Genomic DNA, 21,617 nt, shown 5'->3' with positions numbered 1-21,617 from the left:
ACCCACACAGTGGGGCATGGGAAGTCACTGTTTCTATCCTCATGCTGATAGGCCCTGATAGTGAAGACCATCATTATTCATACCGTTCATATTGATTAAATACCCTCGACACAAGTCTTGCTGCCATGGAGCTTTGAGTGTTTCTTAGCCAGGAATGAAATAATATTTGTAGAATTCTATATGCAAACAACAACTGTTATTATTGGTTAACCTCCACACTTTGTGTGAACATTACATGTTAGCTCTCAATCAAACTGTCAAGTTATTATCTTTGTCCATTTATTATAATGTGCCTGTGAAGTGCAGCCCTTCCTCAATATTTTGAAATACACAAGCCATGCTGATAAACGATAGTGATAACAGCAAAGACAACAATTCAGTCGGACAACTGGTAGCTTCCAAGTCTGAGCTACATCTTTCTGATAGCTCTTCTATACACTGCATCTCAGCCACAGTGACCAAAATCTAAATTCAAAAAATGTGTCTGCTACTGAGCTAAGCCTGTCTTACAACTTATTAAAATATCAAAATGACTCTAATTATTATATGCATTTTTGGAAGGTATTCCCGAATTTCCTGTTGTGATTCTTGGGGAGCCTTGCATGCGTCTGACGTAATTATTTTGTTCAGACGGAGTACACAGTCCTGTGCTAAAAATAAATAAATAAAAAATAGACATTCCCGTCACGTAGGGGTGTCGGTTTGTGTGAAGAGCTCACACTCAGTTCAAACATTGAAAATACTGTTGTCCATCATGTGTCCCCTTTGACCAAAAACAAAGTTCATACACAAAGATGTGAGCACATGGCCAACGCATTACCAACGTGTTACTGTCGTGTTTACATATCTCGGTACACAAGGGGGCAATGGAGTTACCTTCAAAAGTCTGTGTCATTAAACTGAATGTGTTACAATTCAGGTAAATTACAATAAATATTGTAATTTATTCAGAGATAATCACTTCAAACTTGTCTTTGTTTCTCTGCCATGACAGTAGTTAGCTTGAAAGATTAAACACACTGTAGAAGAGGACCATCCTCAATAATGATTGCTATAGTGCCTCTAGCAGGAGCGTTGAGAATTCAACACACACAGTATTGGGTAGTTACTTCTGAAATGTAATCTGGTATTTTTTTCACTTGAAATTGAAATAAGTAATGTAGTCATTTAGATTACAATTTTATGTAATCTAAACGGATTACTTTTGGATTACATATTGCATGTTGCGATGAAAATTTTATTAAAATCAAAGAGTAATTAGCTTTTTGTCAATTCTTGTGCCCCCCCACCCCCAAAATAGATCTGTAATCATCTAATCCATAAGAAAATTACTGTAATAAGATTATGCACATTTAATAAATGTAATCTAATTACAAGTACTTGATTTTAGTAATCAGATTACATAATTGAGAATACATTTAGTTCATTACTACCCAACACTGAACACATACTTGCGTTGTGTAATGAATGGAATTGGAGCGTAGCTCTAGCGGGAACACTAGCAGCTGTACATCATCACATCATTAGCCGAGCAACTCATTGCACGTAAGCCAATGCTTTATAAGTCCGCTCACAATCTATCACATTGCTGTTTCGGTGTGCTAACACTGCAACCTCCACCTCCCCACCACCACCAGTTGAGCCCTGTCCCGCAGGATGGTAGGCTCCTCGCCCCTGCCTCCTATCTCCGGCAGGACATGACGGTTCCGGGTACAACTCCCTCGGACTGCCAGACGGGGCCTACGCCAAAGAGAGAGACATCACCTCCCGTTTTACATCAAAATAATGGCATCTCAAACTTCACTCAAGCCTGCGTGTCTTCCCGATATAAATTGTGTTCTCACACATTTTGGAACATAATGCACAAAATTAAGCTTGCATATACGGTAGCTAGATGTGCCTGCGTTTCACATACTTGGTGGAGTAAAACCATTTCTGAAATAAAAACAGAATTCTTATGTTTATAAAACAGGATTCAGTGGTTTCATAATACCACTGAACGTGTCCCAGAAATCCTTCCACTCTCACGGTGACATCCACATCAACAAGATCCTGCTCACCAAACACTTCAGCACAACTTGGACATTTTGTTTAGTCTTTGGCAGGACAAAATCTGGCATGATTCTTTGCTCTAAATAGAGAGAGTACAGATGGTTTAACATATACAGTACACATAACCACTGACATATTTACCTAAGGACAGTGATGCAAATAGAGGCCCACACACTAAGCAGCTTATTTTAAATGTGTTAATTATCTCTGTCGTACCAATGACTAAGGACAAACAATGGGCCACCCACGTCAGTGGGGACAGAGATATTCTACCTTATTTCAAAGTGCTTGGTTATCTGAAAGTTTGTGCTTGTTTGTTGCCATTCAGAGTCAAGAAATACAAATCAAGTCTCTTGTTTTATTTAACTTTCATTTTCATCAATTAAGACATTTAAGAGCAAATTTTCATGAAAGTGAATCTTTTTAGAGACAGACTGCCCTGTGTTTGGGCTTTATTGTCTAGTAAGTATGACAAAGTATTTTGTTGAAGCTATAATTCTGTTTTGAGTTAAATCTGCTGTTAAATCATGCAAACTAAACACAACAGAAATTTCTTCTGAGATTTTAAAAGCTAATAGTTTGACAGTTTTGTTTCAAGTGGAAATATTTGGTCCAATCTAGGAGCTTTCCATGTTAATAAAACATTTAGTAATGACACAACTGCCTTATATAGCCTACCAAACTGCATGCTTAACAAATGAAAAAAGTTTCATATTAATATTTTGAACCCTGACCCTGGATTAAAAAGCACAGGTCACTAAATCTCAATGCCATATGGTTTTTTTTGTTTTGTTTTGTTTGTGAAAGTTCATTGAATAAAAGTGCATCATTTGTACCAATGCTAATTTGTTCCATTTCAATGCTATAATCTTCAGATGCTCATTGCTATAGCAATATGTTTTTAGTTTGGTAGATCAACTCTCCTGATCTTCATAGACACTGATTTAATTCTGACAGGTATGCCATTCTTGGTCCAGGTGTCCCATTTAATATGTGACTGGGTGGAGCGATCTTGGTCCAGTGGTGAGCCGTTCAGATTTGCCTTGCCACATTGGTTAAACCACCATCCTGTGTTGTTCTGGTGCACACTGCAGCTCTCAATAGCTTTATTATCAAAAGTGCAGAATGGAATACAGCCATCGTTGTCAACATCAGAGGTACTGAAAGGGGCTGTGTCCTGGTTCTGCTCTTGGTTGTACCCTCTGAAAGCATCACCTGCAGAAAGAGAGAGAGAAAGAAATAGAAAAGTAAAATTATACTTATAATTATTCTATATTATCTTTTGTCTACTCAAATGCTCTCTTGAATGTGAATGTCCCTCCCTCTAATACCACCAGCAACTGAGAAGCAAGTAGCAAATCACGATTGATGACTGTGACATTACTAAAGCCCCTTCAATATCTCCCACCCAAACTTCCTGTTTTCATTGGAAACACATCAAGACAAGACAAAAATGATGCTTGATAATAAATACATGGCATCTTTAAATGCCTACTAAACTAGTAATAAAACTAATTTGTTGCAAAGATTACTTTTTATTTAACAGAGATTTTATTAGATATCCAGAGTAGACTTTGCAACTAATTAATTGGACATTAGCTGCGTGTTTTACATGCAAGATTAAGTATTAGACACAACTGGATTATACGTTTTCTCAACAGATATTTTTGGATTATAGATTAATAAAAAAAATACAGTGCTAAATAAAGTTAAAATAAAGTTCTTTCAAACTCTGAACCTGTATTTAGGAAAACTATTTTCCATTTTCTGACCTGCACCACCAGCATATCTGCCAAGGTGTATTGCAAAGAATTTAGTTTCATCTTCAATCCAGAAGTTGTCGTATAAAGCATAGGCTGTGGAATCATCATGGGAGAACAGAGACACATGGAGCTGGAAACGTGTGTTCTTCTGACTCACAATGTTGAAGACCTTCCTCAAACCCAACCAGTGATCACCTTTGGAGTCAAATACAAGTCATTGCGCTTCCATTTATATTTAAGAAATAAAAATGTATGCCATTTTATTCGGTTAATTCATTTTATGCCATAGGGAAATTGGCTAATGCCAAGACTGATACAAGCAACCTGCCTGGTAAGTGTCCAAATCCATCCAAGTACTCTGACCAAACTCGTTTGAAGTCTGTGAGACCATCCGTCCTTCTCTGTATTACTGTCCATCCAACCTCCATATAATCCATCTCACAAAACACCTGTTAGATGGCCATTATGAGGCACTTCATTCATCAGAGATTAAATCACATATTTGTTTTGCTTCTGATTAACAGAAATTATTTTTTTTTTCCAACTAAAGTCAAATAGAGGTACTTTCCTCAAATGAAACATCTGTGTTTTCTGGCTGAATTAAATAAATTCCACTAGGGATTTTTGGAGATACTTCACCTAGTGTTTCTTTGATGTCACTACAATCTCTCCCTGTAAAACGAAAGGGATTCACCATGAGGATGTGGAACAGAAATTAAAATATAATCAAATTGAATTAAATTAAAAGAAAGCAGGCCAACATCTTACCATGGGAATGCATAGGCTTCAAAGAAAAGATGTCACTGTTGCTTCTCTGAACATCTAAACTGAGTGTGTTTACTCTAGCCGTAAGCTCCATAATCTTAAAAACAAAATAATAATAATAATAATAATATTTTTTAACAACATATTGTATAAGAGCATAGGATATGAGGTTTGGATGATTGAAATGTACTGAATACTTGACTTGAGAGAAATTCCAAGGCCTTCTGCTGTTCATCAATAAGATCTCTTATCAACTTCCTAGTGTTTCTAGTATATGATACCATGGTATGCTGTAGGTTAACTAATAAACACAAAATGAGTTGTGAAGTAAATCAGTGAACATATAGAGTGAGCAAGACAGAGGCATTGAATGTAGAGTGTGTGCAAATCATTAAAACAGTTTTCATTGCATGCACAAAAATCAAATGAAACACCTACTGCACAAGGAATTCTTCTCATCACGCATTAGCTTTGCTGTCATTTCACATGGCATAGTGCACTTATCCTTGCCTGCATCTCTGATATAATGTTCTTTTTGGCCATGATGAGAGCCATCCACAAACTCCTCTGTTAATTTATCAGGTTCATTGAGATTAGTATGGCTGGCATTCTATTAAGAACATAAGTAAATAAATCATGTTACAGTGTAATATTCATAAAACTAGTATCATGTGTACTGTATATAAAATCAAAATGAATTACAATATATATTATGTGTATATAATGACATTGTTTGACATGAAATGTTATTATTTTATCTCAAAACAGCTACCCTTCACGTTCACTACTTCAGTGGTGGGAGTGAAAGTTTGGAATTCTTTGCAAAATGAACTAAAGCAATGTAAAAATATATTTCAGTTTAAAAAAAGATTTAAAGAGAAAACAATGGATTTGTATGAACACTTATAGAAGTTGATGATGATGATGATGATGATGATGATGGTTGTGATCATGGTTTGCTTTTGCTTTGGAAATCTGTTTCAGGTTGATGTTTTGGTTTCTAGTTTGTTTCATTAGTTATCAGCATGTATTGACGGGGACTTGATATGCTGAGTCTTTTGATATGTTGAGTTTATTTTTATTTTAAATTTATTTGTGGAGGGGGCAGAAAATATAAGATATTCTTCGTTCTGCCTCCTTTTCATCATGGTTTTATAAATTATATATACAAGGATGATGAAGTAAGTTAATGGAAAATATCCATGAATGAAATAAACATAATCAATCAAAAAAAAATATAATACAATTCTAAGCATTTCATAATGTACAGTGTAATAAGACAATTAAAAGTTTTATATAAGGCATTCAAGAACAGTATGGCAATGTTAAGAAACACTTTAGAGAACAAATATTATACATTTATTGCAGCTGACAGAAAGCACATTTTTACAATACTCACCATAGTTGTATTTGATGATGCAAGAAGATGAGAAAAAATATGAAACAGAAATAAAGTGATCCAGATCATGTTCTAGGTCTGTCGCAGTCCCACATGCAAAATGTGAAAATGTGCACCTTTCGAAGAGATGGTCCAGTGTCTTGTGGGGTGAGACTGCCTCTTTTGTTGTGTGGGGAAATACACAATAAAGACACACACAGCTGTCCTCGCCTCAACAAAAAGTGGTTGTCCAGACCAATTATGTTTCATTTCTAAACTACTGTTGCTTTATTGCACTTCAACAACATCCTGTATTGGATATGAAAACCAGATGCTGAAATGTGCCACTTGCTGTGGTGGGAATCAGCAGGACCCTGAACAGCATATGTAACTACATTCCTTCCAGAAAAGCAGCAGTAGCCTGGGACATGAAACTCTAGCTGACAGAATAACAAAACTTCAGAATATACAGCTTTCAAGACACATGGCTTGGAAAAATAGTTTTTTCTTTATAATATGATTTGCACTTCAGCATGTTCCAAGCTTATGTTGTGATTTACATGGCATGTGAGCATCTCTGCAGAATTTCTTTGTCATTGTCAGAACACATCTGTTGGACATTAGACAGTTCTGCTGAGTATGCAATATATTATATAAAGAACTAAAAATAACTAAACCCCCTAGCTGCCAGCTTTAAAAGCCACATGGAAGAATTATGCTACTACTTCTACGAAGATACATTTAGATAAAACAATAAGTAAAACTGGCTGTTTATGTTGAATCCTGTCTCACCTTTTCCTTTAATAAATATGTTGAATGAATGTTGTTACGTTTTACATATAAACTACAGAAACGCATAGTGTTAAAAACATAGCCGTTTGAAACGTAACAACATGTCCACGAAATGTTGGACATGTTGTTATGACGTAATATCCTAATTTATTTTGGTCCCAAGTTTCTTGGTTTCTTTTTGAGTTATTTTATAAATTTGTCACAAAAACTGAGGTAATGGTCTTGTTTATGGATTGTAACTCTGATTTATTGGAAATGAATAATATAACGAAACTTCTCATTTTATTTGGAAAATATCATATACATAAAGCAAAATGTATATCCACTGTACCAAATGTTAGACTATTTTCCACTGATTTGAAGATGTTTTATAACTCTCTAACTTCAATACAAAACAACCGTAAAGCTCTAAAGACATCAAAACTGTTGAAAAGGGTACTTAATGTATTAGAAAGATGATTGATATGTGAAATAAGATGCAGAATTGTGATTTTTTTTTTTTTGTTTGTTTGTTTGTTTCACGGATTCAAATGTCTCTGTATTTCCCTTTAACGTTTTCTCAATAAAAAAAAAAAAAAAAAAAAAATGACGTAATATCGCGCTGTAGTAGAGGAACGATTTCTAGTTGTCATGGTAACACATCGACAACAAGCCACATGGCGGAACACAATCTTTCGTTTGAACAAGCGTACACTTTCAATCTACTTTCCACAAAAAGGTTTACGTTTCAGCACGATCCCAAGACATCAGAACTCCTGATGAAATGGTAAGAATATGGTCTCCTATTAAGTATTATCATATTTGTAACTGGAGATTATTACTAGTTTGCAAGATGCCCAAAAGAAGCCGATGCCCCCTTAATTTGCTCGGTGCAACCTGGATGCATTACATCATTTTATAACTTAAACATAATTTAAACTTTTGCTTATAAATTAAGCAGGCTTACGCGTCATGAATGTTAGACCAAACCTTGCGTTTCTTACATTTACACAGATGGAGGGCTATATGGGGCCTATAAAATGAAAAGGCAAAACTAATAATAACAGTGATATTGTTATTATATTTAAAAAAAAAAATAAGTGAAAAGACCAATAATATTGCATATTTTGTCCAACTAAAATGCTAATTCTGCATTGCAAACATTACAGCATTGATTTTGAGTTGGGTGTATGCAAATTTACAATATCAACCACAGTAAGGTTGTCTATAATTAGGGTTGCGACCACTGATCTATATATATAACTGGATAGCTCATAGAATTCTAAACTGCCAGCAGTAGGTGAAGCTACCGGAAGTGCTCTAGCGGCCATCTTACTATTCCCTACCGACAGAGGGCATCGCGGCATGTGCAGCGTTTAACCGCGAAACAACACTCAACTTAAGGATGTGGCTAAAGTGCCCACAGGTTGTAATTTATGACTATGTACATATTAAGCACACATTAGTCGTTATCCCCAAGTAGAGTGTCCATAACGATCATAATCTTTAATAATCAACAGTAAAAATACAACACCAAAGTGTATTAATACCCCTTTTTAAAGCAAAGTTATCCATCTGCAGATTGTTACAGGATGCAATGTTTCTCTGCCTTCATAGTTTAAATCTGTTGATGCTCATTGTTCATAATGTTGACAAATTATACATCTGCATAATTTGCCAACATTATTAACCATTTCTGACTAGATTATATAGTAAATGTGAACTAATTTAGGGGGTGCATGCACATCAACAAATTTTAAAGTTAATAAAAACGACTAGCTTTGTGTTGATATTGTAACTAGACAGTACCTCTTAGAATAAATCCAGAACCAAATATAAAAATGTAGCATAGTATACACACACAAGTTCATATGTAGTGTGTGTGTGTGTATGTATATATATATATATATACACACACACACACACACACACATTAATTTACCTTTACTTAATGGAATTATCCATTTGCATTCATTTCTGGAACATGTACATACCAGCTTGTGAGCATTTAATTATTTCAACAATCCCCTGATATTTTAAATCATAATCAGAAATAGGTTTATTGACATATGCACACTCAAGGAAATCATACATATTTATTTGTTCAATAACAAAAGCTTCCAAGTACATAAAAAAATTGACTTAAAGAACAGGTGGAGCAACCAAATTAAGCACCAACTTAGTTGCAAACTAACTAGTAGTTACTGAAGCCTTGAACTTTATACCCCAACTTAAGACCTTCACGTACAGCTATTTACTCAACCTCATGTCCTTCCAAACCTGTATGACTTTTTCTGTGGAACACAAAAGATGACATTTAAAAAAAAAAAATTTGTCCATATAATGAAAGCCATTGGTGACCAAAACAAGCTATTTTGCTCACCATTTACTTTCATTATATGGAATACAAAATACATTTTTGGGGGTTCTGCAAAAGAGTCACATGGATTTGGAAGGACATGAGGTTGAGTATATGATGACAGAATTTACATATTTGGGTCAACTTTTCTATTAATATTAAATGTTATAACTATCTGAAACACAGTAATTTTATGAGACTTATTCGCTATGTGCACAGGTGACGCGACGAACGTTCGAAATCTGCGTGGTGGGCGGGGGGACTTCCGGTTTAGGTTACTACCGGTATTTCCGATGTAGATGTTGTGGAAGAGTGAGTGGCAAGCTATCAGCGAGTACCGTATGTAAAATGTTAACAGTAAATAAGAAACGTCTTACATATCAGTATCAAATTGGCAACTCTAAATTACATTGTAGTGTTCCTCGATGTGCCGTTTCATCGAGGTATAATTCCGAAGTTTTCATCGTTTTCCGCATCAGCCTGAGGTACGTGGCTAGTCAAGATAAGACGCGAGAACTTCACTCCTACCGATAACACCCGGGTATGCAGTCGACATTTTAAGCTAGAAGATTTCATCATAACCACAGGACGCCGAAAACTTGTTCAAGGAGCTGTGCCATGTCTTTGAGTGGAACAATTTTTGTTTACCAGCGCCAAGGACTGTATTTTTCTCTATGAGCTTCCATATACTGCTTATATATTTTGTAATTTACTATGCTGTTTGTTTTTTGTATCTTGTGATATACCTTTCAGAAAATTGTCTGAAATATTGACAATGTTTACATGTCATTTATTGTCTTTTACACTGCCAGGAGGAACACAAATACATGAGTTAATTCAGACATTTATTATACAAAGACACAAGCTGTCATACTACACTCAACAATAACATGGCTCCTATAATTGTAACATTGTGATGCAACGTTTGACATTTTGTATGTTATGAGTTTGTAGATAACTAGTCCACATAACTGCACATAATACAGTACTCAACAGTATTTTAATGCTTCTTTGCACTTCTGGTTGGATGTCAACTGCATTTCATTGGCTCTGTACCTGTACTCTGCTAAATGACAATAAAATTTAATATAATCTAATAACTACTAACACTGAATTCATAATAACAAAAGGTACCTTGTATAGGTTTGTTGTTTATGTACATACATGTGCATTTCTTAAAGAGAACTATTTACATTGATTTTCACACAAACACATGTTTTGTACAGTCTGATACAGTAATGCAACATTATGATTAAGGCTCTGCCAGCCACACAGGAGCACTGAACCTCATAGAGCTGAACAGGAGTGGAGTCTTCTAGGACAATCTTTTAAAAAACAAAAAAGTGTGTTATAATCAGCAGAGATCACAAACTGATCAGATATCTAAAAGTCAAAAGTGCATTTTGCATTATTTTTCAAGTTAGCTACTATGAGTTAGAGAATGAGGTTACTTTAGGGTTAGTAAGAAAGTAAGTTAAACACAACACAATATAAACAGCAAAGCAACTGTCTCAACAACCAGCTTCTGGGGTTTCACATAGGAATGGTAGGTCTACTAGAACACTAATAGGGCAGGCACGTGTCATCATAGTGTTACCTACTTCAAACGTTTGGCTAGCTAGATAGTTGTCTAAGATGTTCAACTTGTTTAGGTAATTATACATTTGTTTGCCAGTTTAACCCATCATTGCCAAATTGAAGCCCCAGAACAGAACTGGTTGGATCAGACGAACAACTGAACTGTCTTTCATCCTACTCTGATGGTGTGAGGTTTCTCATGTTTCCTCAAAGATCTATGACAGGTAGCACGGATGCTGACTCTCCCTGTCTGTCTTTACTTGATACTGGGGATAACCAAATACTGTCAATACATATAACTGAACAACACAAGTCATTAGTATATGGGTGATTCTTAGACTATGGGCACTTTTATGTACTTTGTAACCAAAAATGTCATTTTTTAAAAATATGACCAAAGTACAATTGATATGGATTGCAAGAATAGATTTGTGTAATACTTTTTATATTATAATACATTACAATACTTTTTATATTTAGATTATAATATTATTTTTATTTCTAAATTATACTTTTATATTAATTGATTTCATTTAGATGAATGAAAATTCAATTTTGTTACATCATTTATTGCTTATATTTTTGCCTTGCCATAAGTTGTGTCAGTTATTTACACGCACTGTAACCGTTCATCTGTGAGACAAATCAGTTGTATACATCAAACTCAGCACTACACTAAAAACAGTTGTGGTTATGTTTAATGGCTTTGTGAATTGAGTTTACTGAGTGTGATGAGTTTAATTGTTTTTCTAATAAACATCTCACTGTTTCTCTACATTCACGTTAATTCATTGTAATTTCCATCACCACCCACATTTTTAAAAAATATTTAAAAGTTCTCATCACACATTAAAAATGTATCCACAATTTACTGAGATCATGCTCTACTTAATATAAAAATGCAAGTCATTTATTTTCTAATAAGCTCTTGCCCAAACCAGTATTACGTTTCAGAGTGTGACAGGTGTACTGTTCACCGTTTGGTCCTTAGGGCAGTTAATTTATCTCATTGACAAATGTATAATTATTGTACATTGTGGAAAAACTGATAAAACTAGTTACAAAAATGACCCTAGACAATTCTTGACTGACATAAGTTATTCTGTTTTTAAATAACAGCATTGAGATGTGGTGGAAATGACATTTCACTGCTGTTATCTAAAAACAGAATAACTCATAACTTCTTAGTTACTGAGACTAACACAGTCTCATAACTTCTCTTGTAATCTAAGTTTGTCCTCTTACAGACCTTAAAACTAGACAAATAATTTAAACTTATGAGACGGTGTTACGTGACTTTTGAACAAGTTTTTTTATTCAACTTCACAAGCCTAAAAATGCCCCTTGTTGAAGAAACGCCCATACATTTATTCAATGTCAGATAGTAAAATGAACATATAATAAACCACATGTCAAACAACTAAAATTAATCGTTTAATAAGTATTTTGTAAAGGTTACTTTCTAGCCTAACGTCACCTAGCATCATCGCTAACGTTAGGGCTACAGCTAGCTAAAGACATAGCATAACTTACCTTCATAATTGTCAATGAATGAAGAGACGTATATCTTGAAACCCTTTTCCCTCTTGCTCTTGGGAGCCGATGATGACGCTTGAATTATTCGGTGTACGTCATTTATCGTTATCCTTGGCAGATGTTGAAGGGATCTGGTGTAGAAAGCCATGTTTATCTGGTCCTAGTCTTACCTGACAGTTACCGGCGTCGTCGATGAACCTAACGTAGCGTTAGACCGGAAATACCATCGCCCACCAGTGACGTCTGACAATCATGGAACGTTCGTAAAATCAACTAGCCAATACTGCATGTTGCAAAAGTATCTTCACTGCAAATAAAAACAGACAGTATAATATTTTTTACTCTGTTAAAACAGCTCTTCAGTGAAGCCAGGCTGACTCCTCATACAGCTTTTCCTCCTGTTGCAAACCAATTCCAGTTTTATCTAGCATTCAGTGCGATGTTTATTGAAATCCAAACGGCAAATTTACCTTGTTTAACTTCAACAATATCCATGTGCACCTTTTCAGGGCTGGACTGGAAAGAGAATCGGCCCGGATTTGACATAACTGTCAAAAAGTTGTTGGGGGTAGTGTTCGCTAACGCGGCGGCTCGTTTTAGATTATCGCGGCCGACACAGCGACCCGCTCGGTTCTCCCGATGGCCAGTCCACCCTGATCGGCCCCAAAGTTTGTCGGTCAACCGGAAAAATGTCCGGTAGTCCAGATTACCAGTCCTGCCCTGCTCCTCGTCTATTCCAATTGATCACTTTATAAATGATGCCCGTGAGCTGAACCGTATTCAGGCCTGCACTGCAAAAAGTACAAATCACACACAGAGAATTAATGAAAGCCCACATTATATTTATCATATGTAACCGGTGTTGATCTGCAATTAGATATTCAGCTTGACCAAAAAAGCTGACTTAGGAAAATAACCACAATGAATAACAGTATAACTCACTAAGTTAACGTTAGCTGCATAGCTAATATTCATTTATCCTAAGAAAATAACCACAATGCACGTTCAACGTAAACAAAAGCTACAAAACATAATTATGTATTCAGAATAAAAACTTTAAAGCCTGCAAAAAATATGTTTGAAAATGTCTACCGATATCTTACCTCAGTTTCTTAAACTTGTTTCTATTGAAACACGTGCGCACGTGCGCCGCTGAACGTAATGCTGCTGCAATAAAGAGTAACATAACACGCTCACATATAGAATAAGCAGGGGGGGGAAATTAAAGTCAAATTAAATAATGAATTACATATTTAGGAAGATTGCATTGTGATACAGTGTATGCAGACATAAGAAATGTGTTTTAATGTGACTGGATGGGTACAAATTACTCACCAAAACAGACGATTTCCCATTGAGACACATAGGAGTACAGAATGTTAGGGAATACCAAGATGGCGGCGCAGTAGCTTCACTGTTGTGACGTCATGAGCTATCCAGTTATATATATAGATCAGTGGTTGCGACCCGTCCCGATAAATCGTCCCGTATTTAAAGATAAATGAATAAATACGGGATGCGATTTGTCCCGTATTTAAGCTGGTCCAATGGCATTATGGTGAAATCGTTTCAGATCAGGAGTTTTTTCTAAAAAAAATGTTATATAAGATCAAGCAATGTATGAATATAATCATTAAGTACATTTGAATGAAAATATATATATATATATATATATATATATATATATATATATATATATATATATATATAAACCATCCAAAATGTATACATAAATAAGATAAAGAAGAAAACATTTCAATAAATATATTTTTAACATATTTTATAAGTCATGGGTCAGGAAAGTTCTAATTTTATCATATAAGAAAGGATATACAATTTTTATTAATAATGCATATTAACTAAACGCATTTATTGCTAAAACTGTGGAGGTTGTGGTTAGGGTGCTGTGATCCCTCACTCCCCTATGAGTGCCTATGACAAATTGAATAGAGCTGAAGTAGTGATATGATAATATGTATTATTAATCCATTTCTGCCTAAAGTCCAGTTAGTGTTAGTATAGTCAATTCAAGGGTGGTGATGTAGAATTCTGTGCCAAATTCTAATGGTTTCCGAGTCTCGTGCCGTGCTTCTCACTGGTTCTCGCAGTGCTGCAATGATCAGAGGTGCACGTTTAAGAGCTTGAGACAGTCTGTGAGTAAAAACACACCTGCTTTGGGCTCGCGCTGCAATTTCCATTGAGCCGTATCCACCTACAGAGCCATACAAGTGCATTAGCCAAGGTTATGACTTTGCCTGTCTATTTGACACCGCTAAACCAGATACTTCAGATGCATCGCTAGACTTAGAATCAGATGAAGCGTGGTACAACTGCATACCAACCAGAATAATGGAGTCTAGATAAGCATTTTAATGCAAACAGGAACTTGACGATAGATTTGATTAACATGACTGATAAACGCCCCCCCATTTGTAGCCTAACATCCCACTCTCTACTAATTTGCTCTCAGTGCCCCTGGCATCACCGTTCACGTTGAGAACCCCTGATTTACATCCATCCATGTCACACTACTGCTATTTTACTTGAAATATGAAGGTTATTTCAGTCCGCAAACTAATAGCCTACCCGAAAAACAAAGCAAAACAGCAAATTACACACAGGGGTATATTTAATTGTTAGCGTTCAAGGCTCATTTTTAAGACTGAAATAATTTGATGAGAAATTGTTTCTTGCATTTCAATTTCAATTGTAACTGCTGAAGTTATTTAAGTTCTGGGTTTTTATTTAGTATACTATAAAAATATTTTGGACACGCAGTAAAAAATAAACAACATAATTGTAATTTAGCCTATGGTTTGTATTTCAGCAAGAAAATGAGCATTTTCTATCATAAAATGTAGACTGTCAATTATCCATTATAAAAGAAAACTTTCAGTCAGCCTAAGCTTTACAAATATATATATTTCACATGTTTGTTAATTGTGTTGCCATTTAGGTCCATGCAGGGTCGATTAACCACCCAGGCATTCAACTTTGACCAACCTTTCCAGTCTTATAGGGGGAATGACTTTGCCTTGGTAAATATTTGCACATTACTTTAAACCTTTTATTACAAAGCCCTCTGGGAAACTTGGTTCTAAATGTTTAAACACAGCATTCTGTGGTGAAATGTTTTTGTATATTGACTGCTATTTGACAATTGTCCCTGCAACCTATCTCCTAAATATTCCCAATATTATAGTAATATTCAATATAGTAATTGTGACAGGGCGGAGGGCGGGGCCGGGTCGTGATGCTGCACACCCGGCCCCTAATCAGGCTAATCAAGCCTCCAAGAGGGATAAAGGCCGACCGGAGGCTGCGGTGAGAGAGAGAGAGAGAGAGAGAGAGACCTTTGTGCGTTTATCTTTTTGTTTAGTTTTTCATTAAACCATTGTTTATATTGTCAAGAAGGCGCTCGCCTCCTTTCCATTAATCCCTTTACAGAAATATACAAATCAATATATAAATATTCAATATAGTTAATTTATCTACTTATTTATTAAAGTAGCCATGTTCTAAGTGGGATAATGTACTTTCAGCCAATAATTATTACAAAATACACCCCTTCCGGATGATACTGATCAACCTGTCTGGAATAATTTTGCAATAATGACAGGCTGACCATACATTATTCCTTACATATTTTACTTCAACATTACAAAGGAATTGTCAACAGTAATTTCTTTCAGAACTTCTTTCAAGATCCCTGTGTGAAGAACAATTTAAAGGTACTTGACACCTCTGGATCATGGACACCGCTGGGTATGTTGATGTATGGTGTATGCATGATGAGATAGCAGCACTGCTGCTTTAAATTAAAATTGTGAATTGGTATTCATTCACAATGTTTTCTGTTATCTTCACATCTCTTTTCATATGGGCTAAAAACTTTTTACCCATTTACAGGCAGAGACATCACACATGTAAAAGTTGACGTTGTTCCCTGTTCAAAAGTGTCAGTGGATATATTTGATCCAATTTACTCCAAGGGAATTTTGCATCCCTCTGGTCACATTATCAAATGTTACCATGAAATATACCCTGACTTTGATGAGTTAAGAATGGTATGGATCATTTTATAACTTATTATTACAATTTATGCTCTGAAGCATAGCTGGAATGTTTAAAAATGTATTTTATTGTCATGTTGACAGATTTTGCTTGAAGAGGACTCTGACAATTATCACATTATTAGTCCAAGTGATCGTCAGGAGTTTCTGTTCAGACTGTTCAAACATATAGTCTTGGGAGGTGAACTTTGCCAATATGAGGATATTATTGATCCTTACATTGAGACAGGAAAAATAATATACAAAGATTTGGTCAGGTGAGAATTGTACACAAATTGTTCCATTTTTACGTTACATTCACATTTAAGGAGGACAAATAGTGAACTTGAATGCACAGACCCGCTATCTTAAACGCAAATGCATGATTAAATCACATGCATGAAGCCTGATCAAATGCATGACAGTCATATGACAAACATGTGTCTTCCACAGTGTTCAGAAGGATCCAGACACGAAAGAGATAATTGTGGTCTCGACGATCTTCAAAGTCTCTGCTTATGTACGTACCTTACACATTCCTTTTTTGCCATTATCATTAAGCAACTTGAATGCTAATGATGTTGTATGTAAATAATCAAAGAAATTAGCCTATTAAAACTTTACAGAGCAACATAACGTTTTTATTCACTGTAATCATTGGCAATGAAAAGAATATGACTTGATAGTTAAAAATGCTAAAATTATTAAAGACAGAGTGACAGTGTATCATAAATAGCATGTTATGTTTGTTTATTAGGATCGTGATGGATTGTGCTACCCATCTGCAACAGAAAATGAACAAACATTTTCTTACCTCTGTATTGATCCATTCAAAAGGCATGTGTATGTCCTGTACCACTCATTTGGTATAGGGGACATTTCAGGAAATGTACTGCCATCATTCTAGTATAATATCGCTGAGACATCATTATTACAAAATACACCCAGAGCCATAAGTCCACTATTATATAGCCTACTACCCATTTATGTACATAGTCATTTGGCTCATCAAGAATTTATTAAGTACTGTCAGAAAATGTATTAATAACCCTTAGAAATTTGAGCCTGTTGATATGGGAATTGTAAACAACTTCTGAAATATGATTGTAGTTTCATGTTTGAAAAGTGGGAAGTGTTTGATGTAGTTCTAATAAACTGATTTTAATGCTTAATTTTTCTTTGTGCAGTGTCAGATAAAATAAAACAAAAAAACACTCAGTACCTTAGAAGACAAAAGAGTCCTAGTCAAAAAACTGCCATAAAAATATTGTATATTAATATTTATTTTTTACTGATTCTTTTAAACCAACATCAGTCCTGATCATATCTACCAAATATTCATATATTTTCAGAATTTTAACCCTTTAACTGCCAGTTTGTTTACTTAATGCCACTGTTATTTTTTACACACCCACACACACACATTTTTCAATACGCACATACAAAACACATTCTGACATCCATACCAACACACCTACACAATTGTAGCTGCATCATTTATTAAATTGGCCTGCAGTGTTCTATATATAATACAGCAATCAGAAAATAGGAAAAAAAGCATGTGTTTGCTCCATAGGCTAAACATGAGAAAAATTGCACCATCTGGTGGAAAATATAAACAATGTAAATTTTGAAGCCGGGCTCCAGAATGAAAGCATAATATCATAGAATTCATAATATTATGCTTTAATGGCACTGGGATCAAATATTGCATTTTGAATGTGTTTCAATTGGGACATTTGTGTCCTGAAGGTCCTGAGTGTAACTATTTTGTGTACAGTGTATTTTAGATGTACTATAGGAACTGAGGTTGAAATATCAAAATTTCCCCCAAAAATACACACCTTTGGCAAAATGAATGCCGTTGGCATTAGCAATCATCGAAAAATAATCGAAATCTAAAATTAAAAAGACAAAAATGTCCCAAAGGTCACACATGGGTTAAGTAAATGGTGATTATTCATATTGTTTTACATTAAAGAGCATTTTTGAATGGTCGAACAAGATATTTGGCCAGAGGAAAGCACACTGCAGCAGTGTACCTCAGCTTCAGGACAGTTTTGGAGTTGTGCTCCTCCAGTGAAATTCTGGACTTCCATCATGAATTTATTTCCTGTTACAGGTATGTAAACCCCAAATTTGCCTTTGCTTACAGAAATGTCAAATTAGGTTTTCCTTTATGTATTCTTTTATTTCTCGGTCCTCCTGGCTTTCTGTTTTTGATTGACTGTTGTAATTACTGACAATAACTAATATAAATATTAATAATAAAAAATAAGTCTCATGGTGGATGTTGGGGGGCGGAGCTAGAGCTATGCGTCACCACATTGGACGTAGTTTACGGACAGAGGTTACTTGCTAACGCTAACTGTCTAGATGTCTAGCATTTTTGACTAGTCATAATTAACATTTAAGATATCTGCAATGTTGCAGGGCCTGGGTAGCTCAGCGAGTAAAGATGTTGACTGCCTCCCCTGGAGTCGTGATCTTGAATCCAGGGTGTGCTGAGTGACTCCAGCCAGGTCTCCTAAGCAACCAAATTGGCCCAGTTGCTAGGGAGGGTAGAGTCACATGGGGTAACCTCCTCGTGGTCACTATAATGTGGTTCGCTTTCTGAGTTGCCATGGTGGATGGCGTGAAGCCTCCACACGCATTATGTCTCTGCGGTAATGTGCTGAACAAGCCATGTGATAAGATGTGCGTGTTGATGGTCTCAGACGTGGAGGGAACTGAGATTCGTCCTCTGCCACCTGGATTGAGGTGAGTCACTACGCCACCACGAGGACTTAAGAGCGCATTGGGAATTGGGCATTCCAAATTGGGGGGAAAAAGATATCTGCAATTATTAATCTGACTGGGAATAATTTTTAAAGAGATATCTAAAATCAACATTCTTACTAGTGAAAATTCCTTTACAGTTATAAAATATGCTTATGCAAATTGGAAATGTGTTGCCGTCCACCATTTTGTCTAATAAAGAATTGATCTTTTAATGTTAGTTTTACAATTTTTGTTTATTTTTAACAGAATTTTGCAATTTAATGATAAATACAATTCTAATAATAAGGAACAATGATTGTGGAGCACTTGAAAAAATTATTTGTATCAGCCATCATTCTCAAATAAATATAAAATCAGAAAGGACCCCTAAATTAGCTCAAAGGTCAATTCCACATTGCATGTCTAGAGTGGGCATGTAATTATTAGAAAAGTACTTTATTGATCCATGTCTCATTACTCCAACAGAGCAGAAGATCGTCTCGTTTACATACATAACCTTGGTTCCCTGAGAAGAAGGGAACGAGATATTGAGTTTACTAACGCATATGGGGAGTGCCTTCATACACAACCTATTTGAAACCTCTCTATAATAACGCCAATATTCTAATATTGTCTATGTTATTAGAGCCCCACCTGTTTTGGTGCGAAACTGACCACCCGTTTCGGCACGAACTGACTGCTATAAAACAGGTGCACAGACACCATTTCTGACTGAGCACAAGGAGCGCATAGCAAATCTGAGTCTTGTGTTGCAGCTAGTGTTTGCAATGTCTCGTTCCCTTCGTCTCATGGAACCATGGTTACGTACGTAACCGAAACGTTCCCTTACGACTCAGTCCACTTGACATTGTCTTTAATAACACATATGGGGAACAGAATCCCATCACGCCACACTACACAACATAACTTTCTAGAGAGGAAACATGGTGGCACAGTCTTATGGGACGACGACCGTCATGTGTATGCTGCAGTGAGTGATCCTCATGATGGCCAGGAGGAGAGCAGTCATAATGAATATATGAGCTATAGCCATATAGTATGAATTACTCCTTATGAACCCGGCCAGGAAGGGAGTTTATTTATAATGAAGTGCTTGTGACTTGTGGAATTATAACAGCCTGGCTTTTTTAGCAGGCATAAATGATGCAGAGCCCATACTTAAAAAGGGGGCACAAGTAAGTATGTATGTATGTATGTATGTATGCATGTATGTATGCATGTATCTATCTATCTATCTATCTATCTATCTATCTATCTATCTATCTATCTATCTATCTATCTATCTATCTATCTATCTATCTATCTATCTATCTATCTATCTATCTGTCTATCTATCTATCTATCTATCTATCTATCTATCTATCTATCTATCTGTATATATATATGGCCAATTATTAGCAAGTGCTCCAAACAGAGAGGACTTGTGAAGAAAGTGATGTTAAGTCTAGGTTGTAAAACTTTGTGTGCGTTTTTTGCTAGAACCATCCTAATGCAAAACATATGTCTTGTAAGCACACACCATTCATCCATTCATCCTCTAGTTGAGTGTGCTTTAACACCAATTGGGCAAGTCTGACCCTGCGATTCGTAAGCCAGGGTAATTGCATTGACAATCCAGTGAGAAAGTCTTTGCTTGGAGATGGACATTCCATTTGTACGTCCTCAATAGCATATAAAGAGCTGATCAGACAGTCTGAACTGGCAAGTACGTGCAACATATGTATGTAGCGCCCGCACAGAGCATAACAATTGCAATGATTGTTCCTCATCTGAATTAAATGGAGGAGGGAAGAAGGCCTGAAGGTGAACCACCTGCTCCTTGAGAGGCGGGTTTAATTGTCTTGTTCCTTTTAGGAACTTTATGATTAAATCATGCTTGCCTATAAAGGTGCTGGCTTCATGTATATAGTTGACACATATACTTTGAGCGTTGATGGGGTGAGTCCTACGTCTAACCGCTCTTGAAGAACTATTAGAATTTCCTGTATGGGGCAGTTTACTGGGTCCTTACTATGTGAGGGACACTATGTGAGGGGTTAAATGGGAACCTTCCATTTAAGTGCATTGAGGCGTCTTGTGGAAATGGTGTCTGGCTTGTAAAATGGTGTTCATGACTGAATGCGTCATTTCTGGCACGTATAGTGTGCTCCGTTCAGTGGCCAAACATGCAGGTTCCACAGCTGGGGCTGCCAGATTGTGCTGTGCGCCTGAGAGAGGAGATCCCTCCTCAGCAGTATTTCCCATGGTGGGCTGTACAGCATCTCCGGAAACCATGGCTGGTTGGGCCATTTCGGCGCAACTGATAGAACCGTTTCCTTGTCCTCCCGGACTTTGCATATGACAGAGTGGATCAGGCATACAAGTGGAAACGCGTATTTGCGTTTCACCTGCCATTTGTGTGCCATTACATCTGTTTCCAATGGGGCTTGGGACTTCGAATACCAAAGGGGACAGTGGGCATTCTCCACTGAGGCAAATAGGTTGATTTCTGCTTTGCCGAATATTTCTCGTGGAGTCGAGGTGGACTCCCAAAATGGAGATATTTTAGGTGGGTGAGAGCGTGCTCTTCGCCCAGTTTACAT

General features: G+C 36.2%; 2 protein-coding genes across 4 annotated transcripts; one reads left to right on the top strand and one right to left on the bottom strand.

Moving 5' to 3' along the window:
• Positions 1-2,405: 2,405 nt before the first annotated feature.
• Positions 2,406-6,253, bottom strand: LOC127625270 (angiopoietin-related protein 5-like). The gene is made up of 8 exons (XM_052100459.1): positions 5,980-6,253; positions 5,019-5,190; positions 4,778-4,881; positions 4,584-4,677; positions 4,386-4,487; positions 4,144-4,266; positions 3,825-4,010; positions 2,406-3,267 (listed from the first exon to the last, which is right to left on the bottom strand). The coding sequence occupies exons 1-8, from the start codon at positions 6,046-6,048 to the stop codon at positions 2,954-2,956; spliced, it is 1,164 nt and encodes a 387-aa protein (XP_051956419.1). The 5' UTR covers positions 6,049-6,253; the 3' UTR covers positions 2,406-2,953.
• A 1,143-nt stretch (positions 6,254-7,396) lies between these two features.
• Positions 7,397-17,378, top strand: LOC127625334 (cilia- and flagella-associated protein 300-like). 3 transcript variants are annotated; one of them, XM_052100571.1, is made up of 8 exons: positions 7,444-7,516; positions 10,764-10,890; positions 15,159-15,240; positions 15,895-15,967; positions 16,112-16,269; positions 16,360-16,532; positions 16,708-16,774; positions 17,012-17,378. In XM_052100571.1, the coding sequence occupies exons 3-8, from the start codon at positions 15,163-15,165 to the stop codon at positions 17,159-17,161; spliced, it is 699 nt and encodes a 232-aa protein (XP_051956531.1). In that variant the 5' UTR covers positions 7,444-7,516; positions 10,764-10,890; positions 15,159-15,162; the 3' UTR covers positions 17,162-17,378. The 3 variants fall into 3 exon arrangements, with proteins under 3 accessions (XP_051956529.1, XP_051956531.1, XP_051956530.1); XM_052100569.1 differs by lacking the exon at positions 10,764-10,890 and having other exon boundaries at positions 7,397-7,516; XM_052100570.1 differs by lacking the exon at positions 7,444-7,516 and having other exon boundaries at positions 10,424-10,890.
• The last annotated feature ends 4,239 nt before the right edge of the window (positions 17,379-21,617 follow it).

This window comes from Xyrauchen texanus, chromosome 31 (genome assembly GCF_025860055.1).
Source record: "Xyrauchen texanus isolate HMW12.3.18 chromosome 31, RBS_HiC_50CHRs, whole genome shotgun sequence".
In the NCBI taxonomy this organism is placed as follows: domain Eukaryota; kingdom Metazoa; phylum Chordata; class Actinopteri; order Cypriniformes; family Catostomidae; genus Xyrauchen; species Xyrauchen texanus.
This window is presented reverse-complemented; position numbering and strand designations above follow the sequence as displayed.

Coding starts and splice junctions, on each gene's coding strand:
- LOC127625270 (XM_052100459.1), bottom strand. CDS start 6,048: ATGATCTGGATCACTTTATTTCTGTTTCATATTTTTTCTCATCTTCTT. Junction 5,191..5,979: donor CATCATCAAATACAACTATG/GTGAGTATTGTA, acceptor TGTTCTTAATAG/AATGCCAGCCATACTAATCT. Junction 4,678..4,777: donor TGGAATTTCTCTCAAGTCAA/GTATTCAGTACA, acceptor TTTGTTTTTAAG/ATTATGGAGCTTACGGCTAG.
- LOC127625334 (XM_052100569.1), top strand. CDS start 7,407: ATGGCGGAACACAATCTTTCGTTTGAACAAGCGTACACTTTCAATCTA. Junction 15,241..15,894: donor GGGGGAATGACTTTGCCTTG/GTAAATATTTGC, acceptor AATTTCTTTCAG/AACTTCTTTCAAGATCCCTG. Junction 16,533..16,707: donor ATATACAAAGATTTGGTCAG/GTGAGAATTGTA, acceptor TGTCTTCCACAG/TGTTCAGAAGGATCCAGACA.